Source organism: Paramormyrops kingsleyae, chromosome 3 (genome assembly GCF_048594095.1).
Source record: "Paramormyrops kingsleyae isolate MSU_618 chromosome 3, PKINGS_0.4, whole genome shotgun sequence".
Classification (NCBI taxonomy): Eukaryota; Metazoa; Chordata; class Actinopteri; order Osteoglossiformes; family Mormyridae; genus Paramormyrops; species Paramormyrops kingsleyae.
The window spans coordinates 28,383,745-28,407,513 of record NC_132799.1 but is presented as its reverse complement, the minus strand read 5'-3'; the positions used below and the strand labels follow the sequence as shown (position 1 = coordinate 28,407,513).

Below are 23,769 nucleotides of genomic sequence, written 5' to 3'. Positions count from 1 at the left end.
GCCCAACAGTGGGATCAGATGTCACACACAGCATGCTGACCAGAGAGGGTGTTCCTCTTCACCCAGGAGTGCATGCATCTATCCAGTGATGCAGTGAGCAGTGACACGGGTGAAGAAAATTCAGAGCACTGCATTTTACCGTTTATTTACTCATAAAAGTATAGCTGCAAAACCTGTATGAGTCTAACTCAAAGTCTAAGAATACATTTTATTGCACCAGTTAAGTAACATTAAATGTTCGAGCATGCTGTTAGCAAAATGGAGTTTAAATGAATCCCAGGCAGACTACAGGAAGGAACATGATTGAAAATGTAGATGAGTAATCTGACCCTTATAACTAATTACTCCATATATTAATATTTATCTAAAATAATATAATACATGCTGCACTTTAAACAACTGCTGTATGGATTGTAAGCATGTATTCATTCAGTTTTTCAGCTGTGCAGCCTTCACAACCATATAGAAAATTACAGTGAACACTAAATAATGTCTTCAGACTCACTAGTCTTCTGCAGAATTCTAGTGTTCTATAACCAGTTATTCCAATAACCATAAAACATACACATGAACATTAATAACATAGTGGCTCACACCTTGTGTATAGAGATTACATAGTTTTTTCTCAAGGTACTTCAGTTAGCTTAAGCTAGTGAATTGAAGTCTCTAAATTGCCCATAATTTGTGTGTGCCCTGCACCAGACTGGCTTCCAGTTATATATCAAGTCGGTATTAACTGGCCCTCATGTTAAACAATATGCCAAAGAGAGAAGTGCAATGTAGACATTGTAACATTGTATCCCTCACTGTATTGTGCTCAAGCTGAGTATCTGTAATTCCTTCAATAGATCTGGAGTCTTGGTAAGATCGTTCTTCAGGCATTCAGGAATGTCAAGTTTGTCAAAGTCTTCCCTCTTCACCCTTCTACGGATCAACATGCAGCAATACTCCTGTAAGGTGTAAACTAGATAAAAAATCACATCATGTTAAAATGCGTTTTTGAGTTGGTTCGCTACGGTGCTAAATCATTTGCGTAAAAAAAAATCTGCTATAATTGCTTTCGAAAAAAAACAAGATATGGCAAGATCATCTTACCCACCTGGTGAGGTTATCATCACATCTTTATATACTGGAAATCGGTATTCATACTCTGTTAAAGTGGGAAAGTATACTTCTTTTCTGTCCGCCAGAAGTTTTGCATAACCATCAGGTGTTCTGAAGACCCACGGATGAGCTTTTAAACCAGAAGACATTATACTTTAATTAATACGACTCAAAACAGCGAAACATCACTTTTCATTTCCAATTGCTCAGGTTTTTGTCAACCAAGGCGGAAGAAGGTATCTACTCACTGAGAAACGTATTCATCTTCAAGGATCCGTCCGGCCGAATGTCACCATAGGATACAGGGAGTCCAGAAAAATTTAGCCACCAAGCTGTGACCTCTTGTCTGGAATTGTTCATGAAGTTCACATGAGTAGGTGTATCTGAATTGAGAGACTTTAATGGCTTCCTTGCTTCCTGGTCAGCCATGTTCCTTAGGAACAACTTTCTGTTGAATATACCAATAATCTTGGTCTGTAATGGCAGTATATATACACTAGATGACGCCAATCGCTCAAGTACCGGACACATTAAACTGCATATCATGGTGATCTTGCTGTATTTGTGAAGTGTGGGTGAGCTGATTTGGAGTATTTTTCAGTCTTCCAGAACCCTATAAAGATAAATACTGATCGTTAGTTTCGTGAGACATGCAAAGTCTGCTTGTGCGGATCGATGTACTGCGTAGGTTTGTACTTGGCGTCCGCTTCTGCGCTCCGACTAGGCGAATGCTGTTCATTTAGTAAGATGCTAAGCGGAAGGGTTTTTTCAGAAGCAATAAAAATCCTCTGTGTATTTTAATTGTTGTGTTGCCATACGGATTCCAGTAATCAGCCGCATTCTGACAAGTAGGTATGTCAATATGCGTTAGTTTTATTCTACCCTGAGACATTCTAGGTTGGATATTCGACAGATATTCAGATCCACACTCTTCAGACAAATCATATAAAATGCACAAAGGGTTAAAAACTCATGAACGTTGCAGTGCCCTGTGAGGCTTAGGTAGCAGCATAATTTCCACTCATTTCGGGGTCACTGGCTACCGTAGCCTAGAAGCTGTTAAAACATCTTATAAAATACAATAAAGGGTTAAATTAGTAGGTTCTACAATATGCATTCATTTTGAAGTCATTGGATCCCATGGCATGGAAGTTATTGCAATTAGTATTTTGTAATTTGGGCAGTAATTCGTTGACGATCCCTAAATCAGCGGTAGGCGATCATCTGCGAGGCCGTGGAATTAAACTGGGCGTCTTTCGACCGCTTTATACCGGCTAGCGTGAGCGAAACACCGCCGCTAAGTCTGGAGAGTGTGGATCTGAATATCTGTCCAATATCCAACGTAAAACTGGCTTCACCTCGGTCATTTTACAATGGAAAACCGGGTCTGAAGAAGGTCAATGTCAAATATTAAGGCAATGATACCAGCTTCGTTCAGTGCAGCACCTGAAACATGGCTGGCATCGCATATTAAACTTTGTTTTGATTGCTAAGATCGTCAAATCGTGGTAAGAAACCTCTAGCTATATACATGCATTTGCAAAGAACACATTCCAGGGATTGATTCAGTATCACGTCTTGGTCGGTTGTGACAATATTTTGTTTTGTTTTATTTTATTAGGAGTAATACGATTCAGATAGTCAAAAGACTATTCAGATTCAGCTAGCATGTAGGGCTGCCTTACTAGCGTTGCCTTTTCAGCAGTCCAACCACTAGGGGGCGTCCACACACAACGCATTTCCTCTCTTTCGTTTTCATGTCCCTACCGTGTGACGGACAGAGTGCTGCAGGTCGGATGGCTGCATTGTTGAGACGCCCGAGCTTCCTGGCCTTCCGGGTTTTGCTTAGGTGGAGCAGAAGGACCTGGCAGCCTCATATTCAACCCCTCAGTCTCTCAGTTGCTCCCCTAGGTACTGTGACCTCCGTTTACTTGAAGTGTATCGGCATGTTAGGCCTAACTGAGACGAGTCATCTTCGGAGCTCCTGAAATGAGAGTGTGATTCTAAGGATTCTGAAGCTGATAGCTCTGCAAGTGTAAGTGGGTTTCACTCGGACAGGGGAGCTTCTGTTGTGCTTGGTTTTTGCTTATAAATGCCGTTTCCTTACTTTCTGGAGAATGTCACCCAGAAGTAAAGGCACTGGTGTCGGTTTCTGGCTTTCGGCCTCCGTGATGCTCCCCACCTGTCGCTCTCACTTGTCCCAGGGAGGCACAAAGACAGGAATAACTATCCCCTGGAGTACCCCCAGCAGGAGCTCCGGCGACGTCTCACACCCATCCAGTACCACGTCACGCAAGAGGCTGGCACTGAGAGGTGGGTCCGTTGATTGGAGAAGACTGGGAGGTTTGGGAGGACCATGGCGAATCAAACCCAGGCTGATCTCCATCTCTTACAACACGCTGAGGATGACCTCTTGGTTGCCCCTTCTCCTTCACAGGCCCTTTGTAGGAGAGTTTACAGACCACAAGGAAGATGGTACATATGCATGCGTGGTCTGCGGGACACCGCTGTTCAGGTGGGTGTCCAAGAAAGGAGTGTGTCAGTGTCGGCACTCTGTGGGTGACATATGTAGGGGTCATACTGGAGCCACACTGGCTGCAGGAAGTTCGTACCAAGTACCTCAGTATGACGGGTCCCACACTGGGGTCTCAGTAACCCCCCCCCCCCCCATACCCTAATGATATCCACCTAGAGAGTGCAGCACTCATTGTTTTTTTAGTCCAAAATACACCCCCAGCATTTCACACTTAGAGCACATTAGTCTTCATAACATATCATTTGCTCACTCAACTTTGCAAGATCCTGTCACTTTGATTCACTAAATGTTCTATCAACAGCTTTTAATTTTATTTACTAATTAATGATCATTAACTTTGAGATTTGTGAGGGAGGCCAGTGAATGGCCAGTGCTTGTTTTTGTGCAGTTTTTTCAGCTGCATAATTTTATTGAATTTCAGCTCCGATAAGAAGTTTGACTCAGGATCAGGTGAGACTCCACAGAACTTATGTCAGATCACAGGAAATCCATTGCACGCTTTAGCATTTGTGTCATATGTGTCTGTCTGTGTGTGTGTAAGTCATCTGCATTGTACGTGCGCTGCAATAAGACTATCCAGGTTATGTGATTGCAGTTTGTGTTCATAATGTGAATTAAATCCATATGTAAGCACAATTTAAAGCTGTGTATCTGTGTAGATTCGTAGAATTTAAAACACGATTCTCATCAGATATGAGCATAAAGAGGAGTACAGTGACTTTGCATTAAGGTTTCTTCACTGCATGTTGCAGTCTGCATCTCTGAACTCAGAACTGGTTATATTGATGATAACAAAGACTTATCGATGATGTCACAGAGGATGATGTCACAGAGGGGGTATTACTGTGAGTCATACACTAGGGGCACTCTGACAGCCACATATGAGATTTCACAGGAAGGACCATTACGTCACATGACATCATAGGCGTTTGGCGTATCTCACCCGTACCATGTGACTACAGGATGGCCGTCATTCTTTGATCTGCTTCATGAGGAATCCATCACTCTGACTGACGACTCCTCCTATGGGATGCGCAGAGTGGAAACCACCTGCAGTCAGGTGAGTACCATCCTAAGTGAGCACACCTGGAATGAGAATCACTGAGATTTGGATTGACGTGTGTGTGCATATGTGTCTGAATGAAGTGATCCTACCTTCACACCTTCTAGTGCGGGGCTCACCTGGGGCACGTGTTTGACGATGGACCCCGGCCTACGGGAAAGCGATACTGCATCAATTCCGCTGCCCTGACCTTCCGGCCGCGGGACCCAGGGGGAGCCGGCGGGTCAGGATAGGGGACCCAGAATTCTGTGCTGCAGGAAGATAAACTCGAATGCTGCAGCTCCTCACGACAGTGAACCTATTCCCGGCTCAATCCTGAAGTGAAAAATGACCTGGACTGAAGGACCTGCCAGCTCTGTACTCTGTAAGATTACTCTCTTCAGGTAAAATGTGAAGTAGCATCTGTACTCAGCACTGTGGTATGGACACCTATATCAGCGACCAAGTCGGAATATGTAGGAAAATTTGTAACAGATATTGTTTCTGAAATAAACAATTCAGACAGGAGTAAAATTTTGAATGTAAATTTGAATAAACCTGTTAAACGTTTTCTTAACTTGCTATGCAAAGTTTAGAAGTCCATAGAGTTTCGTAAGGCTCAAAGTTGAAGGACGCGTAGGCCACAGCAGACGTGGAATTTCACAGATTCCTTGTCATGAACTGAAATATCTGCCAGCATCTTCTGTCATTAACAACTGGAGTTGTGATACTTACTGTTCTTAAAATACAAAGATGCATAAAGAAATGTAGGAACACATTTGGTGAGGGGGGGGGGGGGGGAGAAATGCTGTCACTGGGTAAATGGTTACATTTTAGCAGTGCGTTTGTATTAGCAGTGCGTCTGTATTAGCAGTGAATTCGTAAGAAGTGTATGTATTCTTTTTGTTTATGTGGTTATTTCTGGCTGAATTACGATACGATAATGTTAAGTAAGATGACATTAACATCCCAAGCCCTGGTTTTCTTTCTGGTCTTGACATCCCAAACTGGTTAATGTCATAGATTATGGGAAAGAATAACTCATGAACAGGATAATTTGGTCAATCATCAGTCAATCAGTATGTGTTGTCTGGCATATGGGGGTGTTTCCTCATGCAAAGTTTTGCTCAGCTGTAGTTTAAGCGTGACAGCGGTAGGTTTGTTTCACTGGGTGTACCTGTAGTTTTGGTGTGTTTGTGTGGGAATCGTGTCCGAATGAAGTGTAACTTTTGCAGTATTCAGTGCGTAACGTGCGATGTGGACGCTTGTTATCGCCTTCATGCTCTGGTCGTGTGCGACAGAGAGGCAGTGGCTATTGATCTGGACGAGTTTGTCAAGTTACCAGACTGCAGTGTTTCACATCTCCAGTAATGGTCCATCAAGATCCTCATTTGTGAAGAGGCCTCTGATGGTGGCTCCTCCATTACATTTGAGTGGAATAAAAGGAAAGATCGCTTTCACTTGTCAGAGAAAAAGACTCTTCAGCCATTTTGGCGTAATGGAGATTTTCAGCACTGAATGTGAAAAGCCTATAGACAGACTGTTGGAACACCAGTTAATTGAAGGGAATTGAAGTCTAAATTGCATCACCGACGTTTCAAAACTGCATTTTCAAACTGGAGGAGGTCAGCATTCCGACAATCACAGGTATGGCTGCATTGAAAAAGACTTTGCTATGTGCTTGTACAGTTTCAAACAGGACTGTACGTACGGATTTGCAGACTTTCCCTGCCCAGGGCGTAACAAATTAAGTTTTTAGTTGGAGTGCAGGAATGGTTATGCAAAGGTATTACATTAGATAATTTATTTTACTGGAAAGTTGGAACCTTAGAGACAGGAATTCCCAGACCAGGCCAAAGACATATTTGGTAGCTCTCTGTATCTGTTCGCATTTTGCTATTTTGCTTAACAGATGGTCCAGTAGTGATGCAGTTGGTAAGATGGGACTAGCTTGGGTTGCTGGTTTCAGTTAAAGTCTGAGCAACATAACCAAAAGGTTACTCTAAATGCATCAATGTGTCTTGATGTTTCCTTGTTTATAGTCATGTACCACTTGATGCATATTTATAAGTAAGGCAACAAAACCTTTATAAATACCACTCACAATGCTTCATAGCCAGAAGAGTATCGATGTGAATGTCACAGTGATACACGGGCAGTTTACCCCGAGGTGGTTTCCGTACATCCATTTCCAATAACTGCTTGGTACGGTGGACTTTTGGATGCTTTCAAATTATAGCTGATAATTTATTTTAGGTTTTAATTTGAGTGTGAGAATGAAAGATTGTGATAGATTTTTGGTAAAAGAATTTAGGTGTATTGATTTTTTTTTTCTTGACTTTTTCCTATTTGTCGATTAAAATTAAAATGTAAGCTCGGGATTTTGATTCTTTATATCTGCATATGAGTTTTTTTTTTTTCTAATCTTTGGATTTTAATAACGTGAAATGGTGGGGGATTTGCGTATGGAACCACGTGAAACCGCAAAATTGACGTGTGTCTCTCTGCGTTTCCTGGCGATTTTAATGCAGAGTTAGCGGTAGATGTGCGCGAGGCGGCTGCGTTTTGCGGACACGCAGGGCTGCCGACTGGGGACCGTGTATTTCACTAATCATCACGTTTTAAGCCGATTATGGTGCCAAATCGTCCGCGAGTCTGATTAAGACCGTTATTAAAATGCATTGCTTTTGTCACCACGCTCAGTTCTTAATCTTCTCTTGTTTCTATGAATTTGGGATGAGGTTTCTGAAATTGAATAATAATTTGATCCGTTCATCTCCGGAGCCGGCAGTTTTACTTGGCGCTCTCCCGGCTGGTGAAAGGACAGAGCTTCATTAAGTCGTATACGTTTAATAACCGTTATCCATTATCATGTAATTAACACTCCCCATAAAGACTCGTACGGAAAATGCAAGTTTAACGGAGAAAAAAAAATGGACAGTGATGTGGGGAGAGTGGGATACACGGAACATATCTTTAATGAACTGGAAAATGTTCATCTTGTTCTGTTCGTTAATGGGCGGTGCTCAGCTGCCATTAAACTTGTGACAGAGCAGAAGGAGCCGATTTTTATGTCTCCAGTTTGTGGTTAATCTATTAAAAGCCCTGTTTAATCATCTATTTTTATCAGATAGCTTATTAAAGCCCCCCACCCCTTTTGTCTGTGCTGCAGATAGCAGCGAATGCTCAGCCGTCACGCGGCGTTCTATCGCTCTGATCCGCGGCTCAGCCTGTGAGCCATTTAGAGTTCCATCCTTTGATAAGGAGTGGCGGCAGATTTCACGTATGCAGATGGTGCTTGCGATGTTGGTTAAGAAAAGATGCCTGTCGTGCAGTTCGGCGCCAAACGGCAACATAACCTTGTAGGCTGACATACAAACTAAGATGCGAAGGACTCGTCTCTCCGCTGAACTATGACAGGGAGAATTTGTGTTTGTGTTTTCGCAGTGATATTCAGATCTGATGAATCAGCTGGGTGTCTGGATAGGGCCTTTCTGGGGTGATGGAGATGATAGGGCCAGTTGGGATCCTGTAGTCATGTCCTGCTTGGAGAGCACTAGTTAGTTAAACTGGCTAATTACTCACCTGTTTATGATTGCACAGACATTTTGGTGAGTTGGTGGATTACGCTTGGCGTCGTCTCAAGGGGCTCGTACTCATAGACCCCCTTTCGGCTGGGACCCCCTTCCACTCACCAGCATAAATAGACATAAAATACCTGCAGTTTCTTCCTTGCTTACATTATGTTTAACACGCTGCTTCATCAATGCTTCAATAATCAGTATATTGCACCACCTCCCTGATTGAGATGCCAGCACCTATAATATTAACCAGCATGATTCTGTGTAACCCATCATGAAACATCAACAGAGAGTAACTCTCGTTCCATGTTCCATCTCCATGTGCAAGTTGACGTGAAACATGCTGGAGTTGATGAGTGGTGTCCTCCATGTGCAAAGGCCTAACTAGCTCTATTCAGCTTTTTAGTCAACATTTTTTCCCAGAGTGATGTCTTGCCACTTTTCTTGCCCTCCCCCCATTTATAGAGATGGAAGGTCAGGCTAAGTTCTGGAATTTTGTAATTTGAGCTTTAAGTGTTACATTAGGCATTTCAGCCAAAAGCCTGCAGGTTGAATTCAAGTTCATGTACGTTATTTTCTGCTCCTGAGGTGTGAGTCTGTGTACAAATTCCAGGAGTTACCTAAAGCCTCAGTCTAACTACTAGAACAATATGTAAATCACTCCCTTTCCTGTGCGCTTAATTAATGAATAACCTAATGGGTAAAGTGAGTGTGTCGGATTAATTAGGCGCTAAGTGAGTTTAAACAATTTGATTTAGCAGCTTGTGGATTTCAGTTTAATTCACCAACTCCTGCTTTCACTTTGCCTTCCTCCTCACCTTCTGTAATTAAAACATCAGAAGTGTAAACCTTGTCTCTTGGCAACAGTGGGGGCAAAAATGATCTGATTAATTGTGGGATTTAATAAGTATCCCAATGGACGTAGACAGGGAGGGGCAGAGATCATACTGAATCATCTGCATTTCATTTCATAAGTTTAAAGGTTCGATATTGGTGCAGTTCAGATAAACCAGAGTAGAAATGACATATAGAAAATGTTATGGGGGGGTGATGAGCTCCAGCAGGGAATATGGGGGCTTGGAACTGTGCCGTCTGTCTTGTGATGAAGCTCATTCCCTGGGTTCAGCTCCACATTTAAAGCGGTGTAGATCCAGAATGTCGGGGTGATATTTCAGAATGTCTTGACGACAGCTATGGGAAGCTCCCTAGTTACGGTCAGGGTTCGAGTTGCCATGGGATTGGCGTGGACACCATCCCTCCTGTTAAAAGAAATGACAAAAATCATTGCCTTTGAAAATATACCACCCCCCCTAAAGTCTTCTGTGTAATTTCACTCGCGTAAAGATTAATATACCCCTTATATCATGGATACTCAACTGGTGGACTCCCAACTGGACCAAAACAATATTTAATCCAGACTGCATTAATCTAAATGTTGTCATCAGCAATCCACTCAGCAGATTTTATCGTGACCTCCCCCCCACTATCCCCCATGAAATATTTTTCCAACTTGATCACTGGTTATGAACACCTGGAGGCGGAGAGGCTGGGCAGATGTTTGTGGGTCAATGGCAGTCCAAGGCATGGCGGAGAACGAGAGTGCTACCTGGCCTGTCATGTTTACACCCTGCCGTGCGACGGCTTGGAAGGAGCCACAGACGAATAATGTGAGCAGAGACTGGTTACTGCTTGCAATAGCCGCATAATTAAATCCATAGAAATTTTCTTCATTTGAAACAATTAAAGCCCTATTCAACACACCACAATGTAATCCTATATCATACAAGGAGGCTAATTAGGAATTGAACAGCTGGCTGTAATAAGCATGATGTGGAGATGAAGCAGAATGTAATTTGTCATTTTCCATTAAAATGCAAAATATGTAAATATAAATAAATATTCCATGCTAAAAAGAATAATTAATAATACTAAACAAAGTGAATGTGTTATACACTAATGAATGTTTTGAAATTCTGACAATGCGGATTTCCCAGGCCGCTGTTTGACTGATTCTCTCTTCTGAAATGCAACCAAAAACCACAGACGATGTGATCAATAAACTGAAAAATGTATAACTCAGGTAATGGCACATGAGGAGCATCTTGGTGTAAAACTTTAATGACAAGAGCTTGAAGAGTCTCAATCTCCTACATGTGGGGGGTGGAACTTGGGGTGTGTGTATCCCGAATATTTAATTTCGATTCATTCATCCCCTCCGATAAATAGACCTTATTATTTAAATTATTAAGTTGTGTCTCCCCCAATATCAATCTCTCTCCTACACCATTGTGCATGTGGACACGAAAAAAATGTCAGGAGCAGCACTCAGATCTGTGAGACACTTTCTACCATGATAATGACTCATTTTGGGTAGATATGCGATGTACTACTGCAGAAGGACCTCGCAACAGAAGAATCAGGCAGTCAAAGCACACACTATATTTAGGGGTTGGTTGCTTAGATACTGCTTTTATTGAAAGTTACCTGCATTTGTCCAGCTGGATATTTTATCGCCGCAGTGCACAGTAGGGATGTTGTTTACGAGTGATACAGCTGAGGCTGGCAGTTGAACCTTCAGTCCGTGTCTTGATCGCTGAGTTAGCTGCTGCCCACCAGGGGGCGATTAGGCAGGCAGGATCCGCAGCGATCGCTGCTGAAACGTGTCACAGCTGCAGTGTAACACTCATCCACGTTTGACACAGACTTACAGCTTCAGAGGCGACACAGATGGCAACACACTGTACTGTATGCAATCCAGTGCGTCGCACTGCCTTCAGACAGGTGTCTGTCACACATCGGTACGCCGGGCAGTCGGACGCCTCGCACCTGTGTCCTTGGGGTCCCACACACTGAACATATTTCAAAAATGTCCAATAATGACCCATCCTTCATCTCATCGCTCTTCATGTCTCTTTATTGAAGGGAAATTAATGATAAACCAATACATGCCTGATATGACTTGCAGAATTAGAAGGTGATTAAAATATCTGACACTTATTAACATAGTAATTAGAATATCTGTACCAGGGATGATAGGATGATCAGTGTAGAGGGATTGATTACTGTTACATGTAATTACCCATTCATTAGAATACTTCAGATGCTTGGTTTGAGCACGCTGACTGATACAGTGTCACAAGCATTTCTGTTCTGGTGTAAATACGACACTCATAGTCTTAAAATGTTTAAATGAAACATATTATTATGATTAGCTATAACAGCACCTTTATATGAGGACTGGCTGCTTTTTTAAAATTGTTACTCATAGCCATTTTTACTCTTTACATTTTAATTAGATTGGATTATTTATCTTATTGTCACCATCCATCCATCCATCCATTTTCTGTATCCACTTGTCCTGTTCGGGGTTGTGGGGGTCCGGAGCCGATCCCGGAGGCTATGGGGACAAAGCAGGGAACAACCCAGGATTGGGCTACAGCCCATCACAGGGCACAAAGCAGGGAACAACCCAGGATTGGGCTACAGCCCATCACAGGGCACAAAGCAGGGAACAACCCAGGATTGGGCTACAGCCCATCACAGGGCATGTCCTGATTAACATTCATATTATTTCTATTTATTTACTAATATATTTACTTATACATTTTTTGCTTTTTTTGTTTATTATTGTTTATGGTTATGAATTACTCAACCCTTTTTGTTTTTACAAATGTGCTTGTTGGTTTGTATGCAGTACAGTACTTTGGACAACATGCAGTACTTTAAAAGTGCTTCAGAAATAAAGTTGACATTAACATTATTCAGTTTATCAGCAGTTAATACTTTTACATCTGAAAATTTGGTGCAGCTTTGATATGATATACTACTCTGTGGGGCTACAACACAAACTCCATACTGATCTTCAGTTTATGAGTCTATGTCTTTAAACCTCATGCTACTTATGCTACACACTGTCATGATGTCATCTAAGGTGCAATTTTCAGGCTGAAAGAATGATAGGGAAGTGATGTCATGGTGATGTAATCACCATCATAATGTCAAGTCTGGTAGAATGCTAAGCGAGTGATGTCACAGAAAATGATGTAATCCTTTTTCCATAAGATTTACTCAACAGAGAGAGTTACATTAGCATTCTGTGTGCGTCACGTGCGGATGTACATTTGCATACTGTTAGAATGGAGGTTAACAGTGTCTGCCTCTCAATACAGCACAGAGCAGCATACATCAATCTTATGCCCTTTGTTCCTATTATAGTACAGCACAGACCACTGACTCAATTATGGGAGAGATTGAAAGAGACAGAGAGACCCTAATGTTACAGTGGCAGGGGCCCAGAAAATGAGTAACAAATTATTCACATGACCTGGATGTGAAATGGATTTGTGTCTGCAGATTGGACCCGCGGCGTGAGAAATGGAAGAGACTTCGCCATGGCTGCTCCCTGCAGAAAGACCCAGTTTCTAATGCAGCCACGATAGGCTGGAGAAGCGGAGACTGGGTCTTAAAAGCCCAGCGGAAAGAAGGTTTCTTCTCCCAGTGCTGATGTGATGAGGAGCCCAGCAGAAAACTGTGTCTGTAGCATTTATTTGCCTATTGTGGAACAGAAAGCGTACTCAGATAGGGTCCTCTGGGGAAAAGAGGATTAAAGGTGTTGTGCTTGAGCCCAACAGCGATATTATTCTGCCAGGCATGGGATTCGAACCAGCGACCTTCTGATTGCAAGCAGAGAGGCCTAACCAACAGAGCCACACACCATAGCTTAGGGTAAAATATCTACTATACAGTAGGTAACAGACGAAACTTCATTTGGAACTCTTGTTAAAAAAAACCTACAATTTTGACTCATTAGAAAAGGAGACAACAACAGTTCCCTGTGGCAGGAACTTAAAACCTTGATCCAGTTCTGTCATTCTCTTCCAAGGAAACTCACAGATTGACTCCAGCAGTTTTTTGGAATGACATTGAACATTTCTGGTACAAGACATAAATTCCTTAAAGAAAACGTAGATTTTTAAATATGGTTTTTCTTGCTTAGATTCCACAAAAGAATTTTCCGGTCGACAGTTATAATTTGTACCTTTTTTTTTTTTTTGTGCTGAACCATCAGCTGAGTTTAGCACTGTGAGCTGCCCCAGTGTTCTGATTGGTTCACACCGATGTACTTTGTCACCAACGATTACAATACTGACAAGCTAAGGTCTTCCGTTATGTAAAGGTCACCCAGGTTGAGGTATCAGCTGCCCTTCCATTCGCAGTACAATCCACATCTGGAAGTGGCACACTTTTATATTTTATGCACACATTGCTGGTTAAATAGCAGCTTGGCCGGTGGAACATGAAAACTACCCACTGAGAAGTCTTTGTGAGTTATTTTGATTTTATTTTTATAAAATGTCTGAGCCTTTTATGAAGACTAACCTTGTACATTAAAGTAATTCAAAGAATAGTCCTCAGTATGACATTACATGGGATATTTCAGCCATCAATATTTTAAGTTATAAAAGGAAAACCAAAAGCATTTACACTACAAAGTAATTTCCTTAAATTATTTCTATAATTACATCATAATTATAATTTTTTTTTAACCGCAGACATTACAGCTGTGGCCAAAAGTTTTGAGAATGACACAAATACTCATTTTCACAAAGTCTGCTGCTTCAGTTTTTATGATGGCAATCTGCATATACTCCAGAATGTTATGAAGAGTGATCAGATGAATTGCAAAGCCCCTCTTTGCCATGAAAATGAACTTAATCCCAAAAAAAAAACAATTCCACTGCATTTCAGCCCTGCCACAAAGGGACCTGCTGACATCATTTCAGTGATTCTCTCATTAACACAGGTGAGAGTGTTGATGAGGACAAGGCTGGAGATCACTCTGTCATGCTGATTGAGTTAGAATAGCAGACTGGATGCTTTAAAAGGTGGGTGGTGCTTGAAATCATTGTTCTTCCTCTGTTAACCATGGTTACCTGCAAGGAACCATGTGCAGTCATCACTGCTTTGCACAAAAAAGGGCTGCTAGCAAGATTGCACCTAAATCAACCATTTATCGGATCATCAAGAACTTCAAGGGCTGAGGTTCAATTGTTGTAAATAAGGCTTCAGGGCGCCCAAGAAAGTCCAGCAAGCTCCAGGTCTCCTAAAGCTGATTCAGCTGCGGGATCAGGGCACCACCAGGGCAGAGCTACCCTCAGGAATGGCAGCGGGCAGGTGTGAGTGTATCTGCACACAGTGAGGCGAAGACTTCTGGAGGATGGCCTGGTGTCAAGAAAGGCAGCAAAGAAGCCACTTCTCTCCAAGAAAAACATCAGGGACAGACTGATATTCTGCAAAAAGTACAGGGATTGGACTGCTGAGGACTGGGGTAAAGTCATTTTCTCTGATGAATCCTCTTCCTGATTGTTTGGAGCATCCGGAAAAAAGATTGTCCAGAGAAGAAAAGGTGAGCGCTACCATCAGTCCTGCGTCATGCCAACAGTAAAGCATCCTGAGGCCATTCATGTGTGGGGCTGCTTCTCAGCCAAGGGAGTGGGCTCACTCACAATTTTGCCATGAGTAAAGAACGGTACCAAAACATCCTCTGAGAGCAACTTCTCCCAACCATCCAAGAACAGTTTGATGACGAACAATGCCTTTTCCAGCATGATGGAGCACCGTGCCGTAAGGCAAATGTGATAACTAAGTGGCTCGAAAGAAACATCAGCATTTTGGGTCCATGCCCAGGAAACTCCCCAGACCTTAATCCCATTGAGAACTTGTGGTCAATCCTCAAGAGGCGGGTTGAAAAAAGTTGATTGACAGCATGCCAGGGTGAATTGCCGAAGTCTTGAAAAAGAATGGCAAACACTGCAAATATTGCAAATACATAAACTTAATGTAATTGTCAACAAAAGCCAATGACACTTATGAAATGTCTGTCTTTATACTTCAGTATACCATAGAAACATCTGACAAAAAGATCTACAAACACTGAAGCAGCAAACTTTGTGAAAACCAATACTTGTGTCATTCTCAAGTTTTGGTCCGGTGAATACATCACATCAGGATTTCAGGAGAAAAACAAATCTCTAACAACAGTCGTTTCATGAAAGCGCTGCAGATCTACAGTATATTTCAAAGTCTTCGCTCAAATCCGATATTCTTTCAGTCTTCCAAGAGCAAGGATGTTCGTATACATGAAACATCTTTATTTTCTGATTATATAACAATGATAAGTCTTTAGTTTGTTTCAGATCTTGGTTACGGCAGACTACACAAATCCCTTAGGATTATTATGCTTAATATTTTATAGTACAGGTGTGTGTTTTTAATTTGCTTCTATTACATACTGGTTTGAGGTTTTGGTGTTTCCTTACATGCCTGGGGTGTGTTTTTATGCGTCTTTAATGCGGCTGTAATGCATAGCGCCCACATTTATGTGTCTCTCAGACTTCGGCACAGCACAGAAGTCCACACAGCTCCGAATGATTCTATGCAGTTTAACTTGTCAGTTTTCAGAAAGTTTAAGGTTATACACTCACCTAAAGGATTATTAGGAACACCATACTAATACGGTGTTTGACCCCCTTTCGCCTTCAGAACTGCCTTAATTCTACGTGGCATTGATTCAACAAGGTGCTGAAAGCATTCTTTAGAAATGTTGGCCCATATTGATAGGATAGCATCTTGCAGTTGATGGAGATTTGTGGGATGCACATCCAGGGCACGAAGCTCCCGTTCCACCAAAGATGCTCTATTGGGTTGAGATCTGGTGACTGTGGGGGGCCATTTTAGTACAGTGAACTCATTGTCATGTTCAAGAAACCAATTTGAAATGATTCGAGCTTTGTGACATGGTGCATTATCCTGCTGGAAGTAGCCATCAGAGGATGGGTACATGGTGGTCATAAAGGGATGGACATGGTCAGAAACAATGCTCAGGTAGGCCGTGGCATTTAAACGATGCCCAATTGGCACTAAGGGGCCTAAAGTGTGCCAAGAAAACATCCCCCACACAATTACACCACCATCACCAGCCTGCACAGTGGTAACCAGGCATGATGGATCCATGTTCTCATTCTGTTTACGCCAAATTCTGACTCTACCATTTGAATGTCTCAACAGAAATCGAGCCTCATCAGACCAGGCAACATTTTTCCAGTCTTCAACTGTCCAATTTTGGTGAGCTTGTGCAAATTGTAGCCTCTTTTTCCTATTTGTAGTGGAGATGAGTGGTACCCGGTGGGGTCTTCTGCTGTTGTAGCCCATCCGCCTCAAGGTTGTGCGTGTTTTGGCTTCACAAATGCTTTGCTGCATACCTCGGTTGTAACGAGTGGTTATTTCAGTCAAAGTTGCTCTTCTATCAGCTTGAATCAGTCGGCCCATTCTCCTCTGACCTCTAGCATCAACAAGGCATTTTCGCCCACAGGACTGCCGCATACTGGATGTTTTTCCTTTTGCACACCATTCTTTGTAAACCCTAGAAATGGTTGTGCGTGAAAATCCCAGTAACTGAACAGATTGTGAAATACTCAGACCGGCCCGTCTGGCACCAACAACCATGCCACGCTCAAAATTGCTTAAATGACCTTTCTTTCCCATTCTGACATTCAGTTTGGAGTTCAGGAGATTGTCTTGACCAGGACCACAACCCTAAATGCATTGAAGCAACTGCCAAGTGATTGGTTGATTAGATAATTGCATTAATGAGAAATTGAACAGGTGTTCCTAATAATCCTTTACGTGAGTGTATAATCATAATCATTCTGCTGATTACCTTTCAACAAACAACCTGAAACTATGTTTTCTATTGAAATCAGTATTTATCATTTCAACACCTGTTCAGTAAGTATCAAAACTAAAAACAACAAATTTTAAGACAATGTATTTATGATAATGATGATGATTATCAATGATACTGTGTTGCATCAGAGTATGAAACAAATGACCTGTCCTGTTAGTGTGTCTGAATGAGATGTTGTATTTAAAGACCAGTCTTATCGTTTGTTACTAAAAATAATTAGCATGAGTTTCAGTAGCTCTATATTTTATATTCTTTTTAGAGGTAGATGTTGCATGAACAGAACGATTCTCTGATACATCTCTACTAGATTGTCATCTTGAAAATACATAACAGCAGAATCATGGAGTCAGTGCTGGGAAACTTGCTAGAACTTTCTAACATCCAAAAGAAGCCCTATTTTTCATTTTGTGTTCCTGGCATTCACAGGGCCTATTATGCTTTATACAGAATGAAACACATTAAGCCAATTATGTCGATGTGAGGCTGTCCTGAAGTAGGCTAATTAGGCTGCTCGTCGAGCTACAGAGTGGCCATTGAATTTTACCTAAACTGCCTGTGTCAGGGAAACTGTAACCCCACTGCATATCCATTAAGGCCTAGGTCGTTAATGTTGCTGTTTAATTAGAACTGGAGACGAATGAGCGTTGTGTGGGTGTAGGCGCCCGACTTGTGTGTTTACATCTTGCTGTTTTTTTTCTGCTTGAGAAATCGTTGTTCTAATTGGGCTTCTGTTAATCTTGGAATTGTACTTGTGTCAAAGGGGTTTTTTTTTTCCAGAGAAGCGGAATGTGGCAGAGTGTGTGAGCTTCCTCTGTGAACTCGCTCCTCCAGGGGCCACATTACTATTAAATGTAAGCAATTTTGTACTCTGTGTGAGCATAAATGGATTCTGGCATTGTAATGGGGGGAAAAAAATAAGTCGGAGGCTGATTGCGTCCTTCGAGCCAAAATGCCGGCCTGTCACTGCGGATTCTTTTAAAACAGACAGGAGGGAGAATTGTGACTCTCGGCATTTATCAAATAATTCATTTTTTTTTTTTCGCTTTTGGACAAACACGCTAAGCTGTATTGCCTAATATTTGTTTTTTAATTAATCTCATGGGCCCGCTTCACAAATTCATTGAAACTTGTTTTCTGCGGAAAGACCTGAAGATGTTTAATGTTTCCCGTCCAGCAGAGGGAGACATCAAAAATAAAGTATGGGGCGAAAAACATGAAAACAGTGAGTATTTCCTAACACCAAAGCTGCACATCACAGTGATAAGCTGTCTCTGTCTGACTGACTTTACTGAGTGCAGTGCGTTCTGGTTTAGTATGGAAGGCGGTACAGCAGTCATCCTGGATGTTGAGTTGATTTTGGCAATATGTCGGTCATTCCTAGATCAAATAAAATAAATTGTTAAAAATGCAGAACTTTTAGCTCCAGCGAGAAACTATATATGCATCATTATTCAACACTGGTGATGCATGATTCTATTTGTCCTGAAGTATTTAAAATCTCGATTTTAATAAATGGCCGCAGTGAATCTATGCACCATATATCTATGATGCTTGTGATTAACTCACCAGATTAACATTACATCGAATCTGGCTGTAGTCCTGTGGCAGAGACCCTGACTTTCATATCAGCATTAACTGAAGATGCTGGCTTTCCATCTCAGCTTGAAAGACACCAGCCTGTGTGTTATGCTAATACAGGGAGCACAGCGCTGTGATTATGTATTGATAAATCCTATTGGACTGCTATCGAAAGCTATTGGATGGGTTTCCGTTCATTAGCACGTGTTATACAACCATGTGGGACACTGCATCCCCACAAAGCGATGGAGGGTTAGCAGCTTCTGAAGTAAAGTTGGCCAGGAAGCTAGAGGTGAAGCATTGTTCTATTTTAAGCGACACTCGCGACGCACATCTGTCAGATCGGCTCGGCGCGCCGCTCTTAGGCTCGTTAGCTTAATTAGGCGAAATTTCAAAGTCGCACTTCTTCCAGCCTCGATGAGATATCGTCGGGAATTATATTGTGTGACGGTCCCCAGGAACCATGAAAGATTCATGAAGGATTCGCCGGAATGCGAGACGCTGGCCGCTGCGGAGAGTGACTGATCGCGTCGGGCGTGCGGGTTCCATGCGGAGATGGCGCTGTGCAGCTTAACTCTCAAGCTCAGCAGAATCGGAGGACACGTCCTGTATCTGCCCCAAACTCCACCCAAAGCCCAGATCCAGCTAAAAAAGAAATCACTGAGGTGTGCAAACATGCCTCAGCCAGTCGGAGGGCCGCGTGTGGTCTCCAGCCATGCGTGTGGTCCATAAACTGTTGGAGACTGACCCTGTAGAATCCCTCTCAAGTCCAGGGTCATGATGCATGCTCCCTCTGGCTGCTTCCGGCTACATTGCGATTCAGCATCACACGCCATTAGGGTAATCCAGACCAAACCGGTACAACAGCCACTCATCGTACCTTTGATTTGAACAGAAGGCTTGGCTGGCATTGGCAGATTGTACCTGCAGAATCCAGCGATTACCATAAGCAATTTAAATGCTATCGATTTAACCTTCTGGGTGCTGTAATTGAGCCCCAACGTAGGACCAAGCTAGATTTTTGCATGAGTGTTTCGGACACCGAGGACAATCGATATGGGCTTTTTCATAGCGGCAGTGAATGTGTTAATTTGGCTCCCAGAGCTATACAATGGTGCATTTATTTATGGCAATATAACACATTCTAGTGCATTAGGCACCAGTGAGGTCATCAAGTAGGTGTTTTCTTTTTTTTTTTTTTTTTTTTTGCATGGACCTTGTAAGAGCGTCACTGAAAGAAAGAAAACAAGCCGGTTGGTAATGTGTGGCTCCGTCAGGTGCAGCTCTCGACTACTTACGCTGTTTTAGCTGAATATAACGTTCATAGGAAGCAATTCATGAATCTGATAGTTGCACCCTGAATGTCCATTCCTCATTCCGACCCTCCTTCCCTAACCCACTGCGAAAAGGTGAAATTTCTCTTGTTAATATTTCAGTGTTCTAATTGAGGCAAAAAATTCCTCTTCAGGTAAGGTGCTACATCTTCTTGACATATTCAAAGTACAGAGACCTTTTGGAATAAAGTGTTTTTTATTAAATTTTCATTATCATAATTTATGCTTGTCAGGGTATCCGCCTTGATCGCGGCCGTCGATTCGGCCACCTTATTTTATCTGTTTGTGGCATCACCTCAGCTCTTACAACGTCATTCCCGAGAGCAATTGCAAGGAGAGGGTACACACATTAGCCAATTCTTAGCAGTTCTTTAAGGTTAGAGAGCCTTTATCGTTACACATCAAGGCAGTACGAGTCAGAAGAACAACTAAAACTAGTAGCTGTTTTTTTTTCTTGTTTCCTGCAGTGGTCAGCAAACAGCCACAATTCCGCTCTGACTACATCCTTAAATATGGTCCCTTCTAATCAAGTATAAGATGGCTAAATTCACACTATATTACTGGACTGTTTCATCCTGGTTTTAAACAACGTCCTTACAGGGCGGTTTTCCGTTTAAAGTCTGTTGAGTCTTAGTGCTTCTTTAATTGGCTTCTATGTGTCGTTTTTGGTCCAGCAGAGCCAAACAGGACAGCTTAAGCCCCACTTCTGGCTAAACGGACCGACAGCCTTTGCACCTTCTGTGATGCATCTGTGTCGTGTTTACTAATGTGCTCCGGCAGCCGATGCAACGGCGCCTTGGTGGCCTTTGGCATGTTGATCACTCCCCTACCTCAAAGAGGAGGCGTGCATCAAATGTATCGTTCCACGCTCTAACTGAGTGCACAACACATCCCTAATGAAAGTGCATAGAGCTTGTTTGTGCTTTTGTATTTTTCACCATATAAAATGGTCATGCTAGACCAGGGCTGTAGATTCTCCTGCTGAGATATCACAGAATGTTTGGGAAATATGGTCTACAACAGGGTTATTCAACTCACGGTCCTCGAGGTCCGAGCACTGCTGGTTTTCTAGCCTTCCTTTACCTGTCAGTCAGGTGTGAAGCCTCTGACCAATCAGAATCAGTAATTATTAAACAACTACCTGGGAGAACTGAGAACATGGCCTGGATTTGGAATCGAGGTCCAGAGTTGAAGAACCCTGGTCTACAATATATAAGTTAGCATCCAGCTAACTGTTTGCTGATTTCACTTCTGTTTATTCTGAAGACCCAGGGAGGTGAGTTCCTCGCCGTGCTACTCGGGTAACGGGAGAAGAGCTGCGGGCAGAGCCGAGGGGCCGCGTCAGTGTCGCGTTTGAAAGCAAGCGACGTGGAGGCTTCTCTGAGACACGAGCGCAGTGGGCCGGCTGCAGTGTGCACAAGGCATGTACGTGGCACTAGTGCTTAGCTCACGTGCTAACGAGGCTTTCTGCTGGTGTAGTCACGGCCGCGGCGTGCATTCCAGCAGAGGGTTAGCTGGGTTTTAAGACAAGCTGAGCGTTAAATTGGAATTTGATTCAAACATGTTTCACACTCTCTTGACGACCGTAAAGCGTTATGCTCATATAAAACACCTGAGTAGTAGGTATTGAGACACACAGACAAAAACTGTTAGCAAGGTGCCTTACTAGTGAGGAAAGTTTGATTATTTACCTCACTGATACAGCTGAATTTATGTCCCCGGTTTGCATGCCTGTATATTGATGACAGCCATTAATGGGGACAGTGTGCTAGTTGTACATAAGTTTACTGGTGCAAAGGTGGGATGGAATTGCAAAACAGGAGCATCGCAAAAACCAAAAGGCTTTTTTTTGTTTTTTTTTATCAACGTTGAATCAAAAATGGATTTTACAGCAAGAAGTTTTGGCCAAGGAATAGATACTTTCAAATCAAGACAGTGCAGACTAATAGTCACAAAAAAATACCCAGAATCCCCTAGGTCAGCTTCCCCAGCTTTATATTAATTCCATTTAGCTGACTTTATTTATGCTTTACAGCCGTATCCGTCTTTGAAGAACCAGCAGGTTTCCATTAAGCAAGGCATCATTCACCAGGACAACACGGCAATCCCCAACTTTCATCTCTCCCTCTCACCTTCTCACAAGGGAGACTGAGACCCCACTTCCAGGCACCAGAGATAAACACCATTTATACGGACAGCAGAGACAGAGAGAGCTGCCGCTTATGGAGACATCACATACAGGGCCGGACGCATATATCAGAAGCGGCTCCTGCCTATTAACTCCTTAGTCTTACCGTGTTATTAGTTTAATGAGTGTTTGCCAGATAGCTGTTAGAGAACAAATACCTCCCAAGACCCATAATCGGGAGACCTCATTATACCCGATATCGCGGTTCACTTCAGGTGATAAATCTGCCTGCTTCATTATCTTCATCATCTGTTGGTGTTCTCTCTTAACTACTGTTTTTATCAAGCTGCTGTGTTTAGCTGCTTTGGAGTTTACATGCCGATTATACAATACTTTGCGGGCTGAAACAGTGAAGGAATTTTTCATCGATTCAAGCCTAGTTGAAGTTCATCAGGAGTTTTTTTTAAATTGGGATTTATGTATGTGTTGTGTTACAGTGGTTTATTTTCAGGAGCAGAGTTATGCATATTCAGAGACTGCCAGTTGTTTAAAATGCTGTGATTAGGTCATATATCTGTATCCGAGACAGTTACCAGTCAGTCTGTTATTAAGAGGCCTTTCCGATCTTCCTGTCACTGGCTAACTGACAAGGGGTGCTGTAATTGTTATTTGTCCAATTACGTTGGCTTGCTGTGTTTTTTTTTTCTCTCTCATCTTTTCTCAGTTCGGGAGCAAATTGTGTCACAGATAATAGGCAATACTAGCCATTAATCCTGAAAATTGCCACGAAATAACAAGCTCTGTGGACCATCATTGCGGGTTTGAGTAACCTCTTTAAGGGCTGCTTTTTATGGAGCGGTGAGTTCAAGTCGAATAAAAAAGCAAAATCCCTATATATCAGCAACAAACAGTCAACAGGATTCAACAACATTAATGCGTCTGTGGCAAACCCCTCACCTTCTAAGAGCCGCGGGATAGAGAGGCAATACAGCGGCGTGGATGGATGGATCTAAGTGAAGAAATGACAGAGGTATGTGCTCTTTCTTCTACCCAGGCTTTTCATTTTACTGAACCTCATTTTTCTCTCAAACTCCAGATATCAGCGATTCTCTTAGATCTCTATGAATGATTATGATTACATAACTCAAAGCCATGTCTGACACATACAGCTTGAACGAAATATATTCGGCTGAAACCAGTCACACAGTCCAACTCTGTGCACTTCGTTTAATGGTGAGATTTTTTTCCCCGTTAATCAGAATCACCTTGCCGTGGTTAGGCTTGAGAAGAACGGTAACCTGGAGCAGTTAAGAGCGCGCGGTGAATCTGGATCAGCTTCTCTCAGCATGGGGCCCATTGGCTGTGCATGAAAACAGGGGTCATGACCTCAGAGAAAGGAGGACAAGTGTAGGATCCTTCTAAGACACAGAAATAAAAACCCAGAAGCAAATTTGTATGGAGGCTTTTTTCCTTTAGGGTTACAGGTAAATGACGAATGACAATATCCCATGAAAACCAAGATATTTCTTGGAAGTCTTTCATTTTCCTGCTTTGCCTGAATATCTCTATAGAGAGATGATGAATCAAACAACCATCGTTTAATAAGGTGCCTTTGGTGATGCAGGCATCAGACACATACGCGCTCAACACCAAATCAAAGGATTCATGAATACCATGTTGCTTGCTCCTTTTAAGGCTCTTGATGTGTGATCTTTGGGTT

General features: G+C 42.4%; 1 protein-coding gene across 5 annotated transcripts; it reads left to right on the top strand.

Moving 5' to 3' along the window:
* Positions 1-1,191: 1,191 nt before the first annotated feature.
* LOC111844285 (methionine-R-sulfoxide reductase B3-like) lies at positions 1,192-12,023 on the top strand. 5 transcript variants are annotated; one of them, XM_023812627.2, is made up of 7 exons: positions 1,192-1,679; positions 2,886-3,015; positions 3,309-3,417; positions 3,542-3,619; positions 4,062-4,090; positions 4,603-4,700; positions 4,811-12,023. In XM_023812627.2, the coding sequence occupies exons 2-7, from the start codon at positions 2,901-2,903 to the stop codon at positions 4,934-4,936; spliced, it is 555 nt and encodes a 184-aa protein (XP_023668395.1). In that variant the 5' UTR covers positions 1,192-1,679; positions 2,886-2,900; the 3' UTR covers positions 4,937-12,023. The 5 variants fall into 5 exon arrangements, with proteins under 5 accessions (XP_023668395.1, XP_023668398.1, XP_023668399.1 ...); XM_023812630.2 differs by lacking the exon at positions 1,192-1,679 and adding an exon at positions 1,688-1,792; XM_023812631.2 differs by lacking the exon at positions 1,192-1,679 and adding an exon at positions 1,807-1,952.
* The last annotated feature ends 11,746 nt before the right edge of the window (positions 12,024-23,769 follow it).